At 43.5% G+C, this 12,070-nt stretch overlaps 1 protein-coding gene across 2 annotated transcripts in view; it reads right to left on the minus strand.

Moving 5' to 3' along the window:
* Positions 1 to 12,070, minus strand: part of SUPV3L1 (Suv3 like RNA helicase) — an 82,185-nt gene that overhangs the window by 53,025 nt on the left and 17,090 nt on the right. For both annotated transcript variants that reach the window (XM_077454279.1, XM_077454280.1), the window contains one exon: positions 4,015 to 4,122. In XM_077454279.1, the coding sequence (XP_077310405.1) occupies positions 4,015 to 4,122 (108 nt within the window). The remainder of the gene's footprint in view (positions 1 to 4,014; positions 4,123 to 12,070) is intronic.

Here is a 12,070-nt window from a genome sequence, read left to right on the forward strand (position 1 = left end):
GCTTACGTCGGTCATTTCGACTTTGATCCATGTCGATCAAACCGGCTTTATGCCGGGAAAAGGTACGGACATCAATATACGTCGTCTTTTTCTCAATCTGTCTATTACTCACGATAATAGTGGCTCTCGGGTGGTGGCGTCCCTCGACGCCGAAAAGGCGTTTGACTCTGTGGAGTGTGGATACCTTTGGGAAGTGCTCCGGCGTTTTGGCTTTGGCCCAGGGTTCCTGCGCTGCTGGCAACTGCTATATCGTGCACCCAGGGCCAGGGTGCGCACCAACGACAGACTCTAGGACTCGTTCCCACTCCACAGAGGCACCCTCCAGGGATGTCCCTTGTCCCCTGGTTTGTTTGCCCTGGCCATAGAACCCCTGGCAATCTTGGTTAGGGAGTCCCCGGGAGTTCGGGGGCTGGTGGTGGGCGGATTGGAAGAGAAGATCTCGTTATATGCTGACGATGCTCTGCTCTGAGTGATGCCGGACCCTCGCTAGCAGCTGCCCTGCGGTTATTTTACCAATTCGGATTCTACTCTGGTATTCATATTAATTGGTCTAAATCCATCCTATTCCCCTTGGAAGGCGGGGACTCTGATGGACCAGACTCTGGCCCCTTGGAGTGGGTGTCTTCCTTTAAATACTTGGGGGTGCTAGTGTCCAGAGATCCCACCCAGTATCCCTGACTTAATGTACTCCCTTTACTCTGCTTTCCTAAGGATCGGTTCCGGTCCTGGTCTGGACTGCCATTGAACCTTTTGGGTCGTGTCAACATCTTTAAGATGATGGTGCTGCCCAAACTCAACTATGTCTTCAGGAATAGTCCGGTGTGGGTCCCGACCTCTTTTTTTTGCGAAATAGACAGTTGTATTACCTCCTTTTTGTGGAATGGTGCGACTCCCTGCTTGGCCAAGGCCATGCTGCGCCTCCCTGGGGGGGATGTGTGGGTTTACTATTGGGCAGCAATGTTGGTTACGGCCTACTGGTGGCTTGAGGGGAGCCGTTCTAATGCTGCGGTGTGTGTGTGGAGGCGGCACGGGTGGGTTTGAGGCGGGAACTTCAGGATCTGGTGTACAGGGGGGCGAGGGCCTACACAGATCTTCCAATCCCAACGAGGGCTACACTGAAGGTGTGGGTTGTACCTAGGCGTAGGTTTTCGTGCACTGACTGGTGGTCTCCTGCTCAGCCACTTTGGGGTAATCGCATCCTGCCTCATTTTCATACGATTCCGGACCCCTGGGTGTGGGGTAGGTACGGGATAACAACACTTAGAGATATAATGCCTACAGGTACATTGCTGTCATTTGCACAACTAGCTGGGAGGTACGGGTGGATGTACTTTCGTTACATACAATTGCGCCACGCAGCTAGGGCTCAGTTTCCAGTCCCCCCCCCCCTGCTTCAGCTGGACCCAGTGGAGGACCTCTTGTCCGATAGTGACTTGCGGAAGCCCCTTTCGGCTCTGTACAATATCCCTTTGCCCAAGGATCTCCCCAGAATGGTTAAGCTGTGGGAGGAGTGGCGAAGCGACATCCCGACGCTCACTAGGGAGGATTGGGAAGACTGTTTAGAACATGGTCCCAGGGCGATGATAGCAGCGGGCGACAGATTGATTCAGGTCAAGTTTCTCCATAGAGTATACTTTACTCCAGTCAGACTATCGAGAATGTACACTGATAGGGATCCGTATTGCCCCCGTTTTAGCACGCATCTCGGCACGTTCTTTCATATGTTCTGGGAATGCCCAGCACTGTCGTCCTACTGGGAAGGGATCTTTGAACATCTGAATGGTCGCATGGAATTGTCGGTCCACAGGTCACCGGAGCTTGCTCTATTGGGAATACAGGAAGATGCCCAGAGGCCGCACCATAGTAAGCTACTAATTTCTATACTCCTTTTCTATGCTAGGCGGGAGATCCTGCTAAGGTGGACATCCCCGGTTTCACCTAGGGTGTCTGCCTGGGAGGATAGAGTGAATACTATGTTACCTCTATACAAGTTAACATATATAAGCAGGGGATTCCCTTGGAAGTTTGTCAGGGTGTGGTCCCCCTGGACAGGGTTTGCCCTTGGGTAGTGAACTAGGAGGGATCTGCTGCTCCGCTTCTCCTCCCCCCCCCACTCTCTTTTCTCCCCCTTCAGTCTCTCCTTCTTCCCTCCCTCCCCCTCTCTTGCTCCCTCTTCCTCCCCCTCCCCTCTTCCCTGCTCCCTTCCCCCCCTTCCTCCCTAGTGGACTGTATCACTGCAAATGAAATCCTTTGGCTCGCTCATGTATACATTTAACCATGGATATCGCACTGATCTTTTCTACTGTATACCTTGTTGTATAGATTCTGTAATCTGTTGATGTTCAATAAAGCACTCCTGATTATATATATAAAAAAAAAAAATCCTTCCGTAACCAATGCCATCAGTATGTTTTGCGACAATAAGGTTGCAAATGTCTTGAGAGAGCCCTTTGCTTTTACCTATCACAAGATGTTTCTTGTGATAATTTCAGTTGTTGTCTTGGCTTTTCATGCCTTTTTGCACCTCCCATTCTTCATGTGTTCAATACTTTTTTCCTTCCTGTCATTCCATTTTATCACACAACTTCAGTTCTGAACTGACTAGTTTTGGTTTCTTTGTATGTATCGTTTGTATAGGTTGTTACCGACGTGTGGTGAAAATGTCATGCCAATAGCACCTTTCAAAATAGATTTACCTAGAAAAATGGTGACGTGTTCTATACTTAATTTTACCTGCTGTATGTACACTGACATATGAATAATACTATAGAGAAGTGATGTTATGGTGAATAATGAACAAATACCATGTTTTCAGTTTATATTTATTGGTAGGGACAAGAATAGTACAATATGAGTGTTTCAGATCTACTGAACATATTCATGTCCATACATAACCCATACTGCAAAATATTAAGGGGGGGTGGTCAATCAACATCGTTTTTTTAGGGCCGATACAGATTTTTCGGCTGCCTTGCATGCCTTGCATATCAGGTGTCTATATTCTGTAGATTTAAAAAAGTTTTATTTTTACACCGTCCTTTTTTTTAAATTATTATTATTTATTTTTTTAAACACGGTTATTGCGGTCACAAGAAATGTAAACATCCCTTGTGACAGAAATTGGCAGTGACAGGTACTCTTTATGGAGAGATCTGGGGTCTATAAGACCCTAAACCCATCCTCTGCGCTTGAAAGTATTCAAAAACGTCACGATCTGCATTTATGAATACTTTATATTTTTTTAAAACTTGCGCATTTAGGTTGCTAGTAATCTGGAAGTGATGTCATGATATCGCTTCCGGGTTACGAGATCCAAACAAAGTCGATCTGGCTTTGTTCGGGTCTTCGGCCAGCCGCGGACGTGCCGGTAAGTAGCTCAGGCCTCCCAATGAGACAGGGGACCCAGCGGAGTGCTGAGCCGTATCAGTTGTTATTACAAGAAAGCTGACCATCCGCAGTATCGGGGTGATGCATAAAGCTGCAGGTACAACTCCTTGAAGCAATATTGGTAACATCGGTATGTTTGTGACCGCTACTGAGGCTTTAAATAAAAAGTGAATATCGGCCGCACTGATAATCAGTCGACCCCTACAAAATATGCTACATTACTGAATTTTAAAGACACGTTTAATTGCACATCTCCTAGCAAAGTAGCAACTTATTTACCAGCAGAAACTCCTACTATAAGTAAACGTACAATTTTAACCTGTTTTTTTTTTTTGGTATCTACATCTGTATGACTTTTTATACTAAAAATTAAAATACTTCATACTTAAAATTTCCTTTAAGCAAAAAAAAAAAAATAATAAAAAAAAAAAAAAATTATATATTATATATAGAAAGTAAATGTAATTGGATTTGCCAGTCTGTACTTTCAAGTTTCAGGAGCAGCATTTGTTGATGCAAATTAAGTTACGCTAGTACATTTTACCCCCCCAAAAAAAAACAAGACTTTGTATGAATCGATACCTATTTTTTTTTTTAAATAAGGGGAAGAAGATGATCAGTACATACCAACTCCACAACAAATGTCATTTAGAACGATATGTAGATCCACATGCAAAGGGTCATCTTCCATAATAAATCTTCGGAAGGCTATAAACGCTTGATGAAACAGACGGGCTGTAAACACAGGACAACATAATACTTTGAGATCAACATTTATTATCAGAGCCACCAATTAACAGTAAATAAACCACGATCTTCCCTGTGTGTACAGATATGCTTATCCTATAAATCCCCAATGCAAAATGAGACTTGGTCATAAAAAACTTAAAGTGATGTTGTTTTTATGGGGGGAGGGAGTACGCTATACTTACCTGCTCTGTTGCCGTGGATTTGCACAGAGTAGCCTGTAACCTCCTCTTCGTGGGTCCCACTTTTGCGCTCCTGGCTCTTGCCTACTGTTCAGTACTCCCACAGCAAGCAGCTTTCTATGGGGGCACCCGGGCCAAGTCACAGCTCCCCGTGTCCATTCAGACACAGAACCCCAACCCGGCCCCCTCTCTCCCCCGATTGGCTAGCCGACTTTGAAAACAGAGACAGCCAATGATGCCGCTGCTGTGTCTCAGCCAATCGGGAGGAAGAATCTAGGATGACACTTGTGAACAGAGGGGGACCTCAGTTAAGTGTTAGAGGGGCTGCACACAGAAGACTTTTTATCTGAATGCATTAGGAAAAAACTTCTACCTTTACAACCCCTTTAAAACAAATTTCAATCCGTCACTGCATTGCCTTTTAGAATGGTCACGCATTTAGTTACAACAGGGTATTAAAAGGCTCCTACAGCTTTTTTTTCCCTAGTTAACAGTCTGTTTCATCAACCCCAAATTATAGCTGGACTTTGGGCTAAAAAATATTGTCCAAATAGAAGCAGCATTTATATAACTAATCAAATATAGGTGTCCTTTGTATTTTTTCCAAAATCTGTGCTGTAATCCAGCATGAAACAGCTCATGTATGTCGCCTCCTGAAGGGGCAACCTGCAATAAAGAGCAGTCACTGCTGCTTTCTTTTCTAGTGTAGGGTGACTGGTCCTGTATCTGCCACAATGGCAACCTGTAATGGGTGAACATGCAGGTCCCACCTACAGCTCCATTCAGGCTATGTGTATCACAGGGATGATTATTTTACAAGGACATTTCTGGGCTTGCAAAGGCATTTGTTGAACACAACGTGGATTTATAGCCTTTTTGGATATAAAACCACTTGCCACCCAAGCCAATTCTGGCATTTCTCTCCTACGTGTAAAAAAATATATTTTTTTTTTGCTAGAAAATTACTCACAACCCCCAAGCATTATATATACACTTTTTAGCAGAGACCCTAGGGAGGGGAGGGGGAAACTACCACTTTCATGAACAAAAAAGAATTTAAATATTTACCCCAATTTTTTGTATAATAAATGTGAAAGATGATGTTACGCCAAATAGATAGCCAACATGTCACGCTTTAAAATTGCGCACACTCGTGGAATGACACCAAACTTCGGTACTTAAAAATCTCCTTAGGCTATGCTTTAAAAACTTTTTACAGGCTACCAGTTTAGAGTTATAGAGGAGGTATTGTACTAGAATTTGTGCCCTCGCTTTAACGTTCAAGGCGATACCTGACGTGTGGTTTAAACACCGTTTACATATGAGGACGTGACCTATGTTTGCGTTCGCTTCTGCTTGTGAGCCAGAGGGGATGGGGGTGCTTTAAATGGCTGCTATGAATACTTTTACATTGCAGGGAATCCCTGGCACCATAGGACATCAAACTGGGGGAAGTGGTTAAATTAAAGTTATTGCGCTTCCTTCTCATTCGCACATCGGCGCCACGCCGCGAGTGTGGTGGCAGGTACGCCGTGTGCATGACATCCGTGATGACATCATAGCGCATGTACCCAGCTGTAACATCTTGCGTCCCTGTGGAGGAGGTCCCGCGCCAGTTACTGAGTTTTTACTCAGCCCAGGTACGGTTCCTTCTCCCCCATTGGCGGCATAATATAATTATATATATATACACACATACATACATTACATAGATACATACATACATACATACATATAGAGATTTTTGTTCATACTCTGCACTCTTTTTTTGCCCAATGTTGCGTCCCCCTATTATGCCATCTCAGCTCCCGTGGTGGGGTCTGCGTCCGCGATCTACCCTGTGCCGGTCACCATGCACTGCTTGGGTTGGGGAGTCATCTATTGTATAATATCGTGTATAATTTTAATTTCAATATGGTATATTACATCTACATATTTATACCTTATAGGAATCTCTGGTGCATCTGCTCCTGATGAACAAATCCACGAAGTGCGTCAAGCTATACCCTATACGGATTGATCCTCGTTTAATTACTACAAATATTCTATGATATTGGTCTTATACCAGCTAATAAGCACATAAATACCATGTGGGCACATGTATCAGCCTTGGGCATGTTGCCGTGGCATCTATATGCCATATTATCTATATATCTATTACTCTGATTATGTGTCGCTATGCTTGTACCACTCTACCTATCATGTTTATTGCCCTGTGCACACGCTATGTATATATATGAAATGATTAAATATACTTTTTATGCTTTTAGATCAATGTCATCAATTTAAACATTATTTATTTCAAATCTACCTCCACTATACAATTGCTTCATCTAAAGTCCCAATTACCCCTTAGTTTTCATTCACCATTTGGTGCTTAATTTAAAGTCCCAACTCCCCCTCTGGTTCTCATTACTTGGTGTACCACTTCATGAAACTAAACAATCCACTGTAATTTCCCGGTCCTCTAATCAAAAACATAAGAAAGCCAAGGATAGGAATGATGTCAGTATAGGGGGGGGGGGGGGGGGGAGAAGCACCACACTTCTTAAAGCGGTAGTAAACCCGCACATTTTTTTTTTTTTTTTTAAACCTGCAATGAAAAAGGCATAATGAGCTAGTATGCACCCGCATACTAGCTCATTATGAAATACTTACCTTAGAACGAGGCCCCGACATCTGGCCCGATCCACGCCGAGGGAGCTGACATGCTCCCTCGGCGTTTCTCCACTCACAGCGCCGGAGCCGCGATATCGTCACTCCCGCGCATGCGCGCGGGAGATTCCAGTCCGGTCGCTCGGCCGCTGCCGGATTTTGACGGCGAGAAACCCCTTGTGCGCATGCGCCGCTGCAGTCAGCGGCGCATACCGAGGGGAATATCTCCTAAACCGTACAGGTTTAGGAGATATTTTTTTTACCTACAGGTAAGCCTTATTATAGGCTTTCCTGTAGGTAAAAGTTAAAAATGTGGGTATACAACCACTTTAAATATAGGGACACAAAACAAAGCCTATAGCCCATTTAGATTAGGCCTGTCTATATATCCCAGGGGGCCCCAAACTGATCAAACTCATATTCACAGCTAAATAAACTTGTTTTGTCAGTTTTGACCTCAGTGTTTGTAAACTTCTGATTTGAACAAAGCATACCCCTCTACAGTGTGCACTTGTCTCAATCCAGAACACCAAGTGTAATTTCTCACTGCTGCCTCATTCCTTTGCCAACAGCACAAGTCACTTCTGACAAGTTTTCCCAATACCAAGCGGTAAAAAGGTGACAGGAGGGAGCTCCAGCATACAGCCTGTGATTGACAGACTCAGCTCTGTTCCTGTGTGTTGTGTTAAAGGAGGTGTGTTCCTTTCATTAAATCCACTCTTAGCTGTCCTCACTGAGCTCTGCAGAGTGTAAATTCTGCTCCCCTGCTTTCTGAAAGCTGTATACATTCTGTACTTTGAACAGCTGTAGAGTAGAGAGGGCTGCAGATAAACAGGTTAAACTTTTGTAGGAGGATTTGTTATAGCTCTGTGCATCATCTGGGGCTACTCCCTTCAATGGGTACATGTAAGGGTTTACAACCACTTTTAAGAAGTCTAATTCGGAGGAGGAATTGTCTCTCTGTCTGGGGTAATGTGGCCTCCTGTTCCCTTCGTTCTACTAATGCAGAAGAAGCCTACAAAAGTGATGATGCGATGGTATATGGTTCCCTCACAACTTTCCCCCCCAAAATCCTGCACTTGCATTTAAGCATTTTTGGGGTTGTGCCACTGTAGGGGACATGCTCACTTGCTGCTGCCTTCAGGACCAAGGTATTTTGTCTCCTTATAACATTATTTCACAAGGATATCCCTGAGGACCCCTGGCAGGCTCTCCTATATTGTATATATGATGAATGGCCAAGACATAGAAAGGGCTTGACCATCCTACAGCCAAAAGACAGCTACAACGTGGGCTCACATTGCCGGGAGGACATCAATGCACATCCTCGTGATCGAGTTTCCTGCGTGCTCCCTGCGGCACGCATTGGTACGAGTCTGATACCGATCGGATGCTACTCTGACAGGGGGGGGATTTGTGCTGATTATCAGCTCAGCCCCTCCCCCCCCCCCTCAGCTGCCCACCCAGGAATGCCACCACTGATGACCACCGGGTATGGCACCCCTGGTGGCAATGTATGCCCACACTTGATGCCAATCACTGCCACCTATCAGCATCCATCACTGCCACCCATGAATGCCCACCCGTGTCACCCATGTGTCGCATATCAGTGCCACCTCATCAGTGCAGCCTCATCAATGCCCATCAGTGAAGGAGAAAATTTAGTTTTTACAAAATTTTATAACAGAAAACGAAGAAAAACATTTCTTGTTTTTAAGATTTGTTTTTTTTTTTTTATTTGTTTAGCAAATACCACCAAAAGAAAGCTCCATTTGTGGAAAGAAAATGATAAAAATTTTGCTTGGGTACAGCGTAGCATGACTGCGCAATTGTCATTTAAACACTGAAAGCTGAAAATTGGCTTGGGCAGGAAGGGGGGGGGGGGGGGTTCCCTGTATTGAAGTGGTTAAACACCAAAAGAAAGCCGTCTTTTTTTGCTTTGTTTTTTAAAAAAGGATAAAAATTTTGTTTGGGTACAGCGTTGCATAACTGTGCGATTGTCATTGTATCAGCGCTGAAAGCTGAAAATTGGCCTGGGCAGGAAGGGGGTAAAAGTGCCCAGTAGGCAAGTGGTTAAAGCAAATTTAACACTGGCGGAGAGTTGGAAGAGATACCATATATCCCTTTCGTGAAAGCCAAAAATAGGTTGGTCAATATCATGGTTAGACTAGTAACCTTATATAGCATTATATTAACCAGAAGCAGGAAATGCTAGTCTTAAGTACCTGATGTTGAAGTGTATGGGGTCTCCCTGTGGGCCAAACTCTTAACCTCCACAATGACTCTGCACTTTTGCTCCCTGCACATTCTTGTATGCGAGCAATGGTGCAGTCTATGCTTGTACCAACTCCGTCCTCTTCTTATACACTATACTTACACTCTTTTTCTTTCTTACATCAATTATGTTCTTCCACTATTCACATTGCAATCATTTACCACTCTCCAAGTCCATTTCATCCATCTGCTTCTACTTGTTTTAGCTTTGTTAGGAAGCTCAAACAAAGCATCATGGATATAACAACAATATAATTCTGAGTTGGATATATGCAAAATGTTTAGCTTTGGAGTTCCCTCAGATGCTAATGACTATACCGTATATGATGTTTATTTTATTGTACAACACTACCAAGAGCCTGCTTTTGTCACATTCTATATGACTTTTATAAAAATGTTGAAACAAGGTGTATTGACGAAATTCGGATTGGAGGGCCGAATACGGAACGCTATCTTGGCACTCTATTCGTTGCCATCAGCTTACGTCTATACTGAAGGCCTATTTTCTAAATCATTCCAAATTACTAATGGAACCTGACAGGGGTGCCCCCCTGTCCCCTATTATTTTTGCGTTACTTATGAAGCCCACGTATAAAAAAGGTATTCGGTCCAAAGAGGGCCATTATAAAATATCACTATTTGCGGACGACATTATTTTGTCATTATCCAATCCAACCACCTCTTTACCAGCCGTACATGAAGTACTAGGTCAATTTAGTATGGTCTCTTACTATAAAATCAATGCCAGTAAGTCAAATATATTAGGAATGCATGTAAAACAGAATCATTGCTCAGAAGAGAATTTCCATACCCTTGGGCAAATTTCCGTATCACCTACCTATAAGTTAATCTCACATTCCCCATAACAAACGTATTTGAAAGTAATTACATCCCATTGATACACAGGTTCCAGCAGGACATAATTAAACTTCAAAAGTTCTATCTTACTCGGTCGGGTTGAGCGGCAGCATATAAAATGTTTATACTTCCTAAAATTATTTATTATTTCAGGGCACTGGCTAATCCAATACCGTATTCCTTCTTCTCTACATTACAAAAGCAACTAGCGAACTTTGTCTGGGCAGGGCAGAGACCAAGATGCTCTCCTACTATGCAGTACAGACACAAGTCAACAGGTGGGCTGGGTCTGCCGGTAGTGAAAGACTTATATGTCAGTAGTTCTGGACCAGCTAAAGAATTGGTTTATTAATCCCACGGCTAAACCCTGGTGTCGAATGGAAATGGAATGGCATGGAATGGAATGGAATCCCAACCCTTGGCATTCCTTATTGCGGCCAGTATAGATAAGCATGGTATAATTCCGTTACATCCGACTATACAGGCGGCCGTCCGGGCATGGAAAGAGCTTAGGATTGATGGCAATGCCTTCTACCCAATAAAAAATATCCCTATTCCTTTGGAGTCCATCAAATGGATAATTCCCAACATTAGGCTTAACAAGTAGATAGATCACAATATTTTGACGCTAGCAGATATAGCTAAAGAAGAGTGTACTCCCATTTGCAGTACTTCAAGAAAAATTCAATAATCCAGACTCCGAATTCTTAACTTACACACAATTGGCCTCATATTTTCATACTATTAAACCTACCCATATCCCAATTTTAGAAAAGGTATGGACGTTCATCCAATCATGCGCCACTACACTTAAGGGCATTTTATTGATTTACCAGTCACTGAATTCAAGGGATGCTTTTTTTTTTTATTAAACAGGTAATGTTTATTGAACATTATTGCAAAGATTACAATCACAGTGGCATACACCGAACATTCAAAAGGTGTTGCGTCATAACCATAACAATAGATAAGAAACATTTCTCCATTACAGTAGCCATTATGTATCACTGCCAAGGAAAGTCCTAACATTGACATATTATTTACTGTAATATTACATCAAATTCCCTCATCACACGTGGCAGCCTCCTGCAGCCATTTATCCCATATTCTATGATATTTTGCTGGGCAACCTCTATTTTTATATAAGAATTTTTTGTATGGGAGCGTAAAATTAACTTCCCGTTTCCAGTCCTCAACCTGGGGTGGAAGGGGCCTCATCCACTGTCTAGCTATCACTTTTCAAACAGAAAACAAAGTTTCCTGCAGGAAAGTGTTAGTAATTTTATCTAATACGTCAGGAAATATCCCTAGTAGACAGGGTTTGGGGTCGAGAGCCAAGGGCGAGCCCATAACATCATGTAGAAATGACACTAGTTTCCAAAGTTCCTGTAGTTTGGGGCAAGACCATATAAGATGGAAGAACGTCCCAGTCTCTAGAGTACACATCGGGCAGAGCACAGGTTTATTCGTATTATATTTGGCGGTCCTGAGGGGGGTGAGGTATGCTCTATGCACTATATAAATCTGAGAAAGCCTGTCTTGGAGCCTAGGAGACACCAACTTGCACGTCTCCAGAGCCTCCTCCCACTCCTCATCCGTCAGTTCACCCACATCGCCCTCCCAGCGGGACTTCAGAGCATACGCTAGTCTCGCCGAGACGGGGGCCGTAAGCATACCATAAAAGCATGAGATAAGCTTTTTGGGATCAGTATCCTTCACTATGGCGACAATAGGATTGGGAGCAGGCCGAGGCAATGACTGCGGAAACTGTGCTCCAAGTGCATGTTGAACCTGTAGGTATTGATATAGCATAGTGTTTGGAATACCAAATTCCTCCTGCAGCGCCTGAAACGTTTTAATAGTACCATGGTGAATCAGGTGATGCAGGTAGTATATTCCCCTCGATACCCATAACTGAACACCCTAGATCTTTTGAAGTTCCGGCAGTTGTTTGTTATGCCAAAGTG

This window comes from Lithobates pipiens, unplaced genomic scaffold, assembly GCF_037356315.1.
Source record: "Lithobates pipiens isolate NorthernLeopardFrog02 unplaced genomic scaffold, aLitPip1_a1.2 Scaffold_25, whole genome shotgun sequence".
Classification (NCBI taxonomy): Eukaryota; Metazoa; Chordata; class Amphibia; order Anura; family Ranidae; genus Lithobates; species Lithobates pipiens.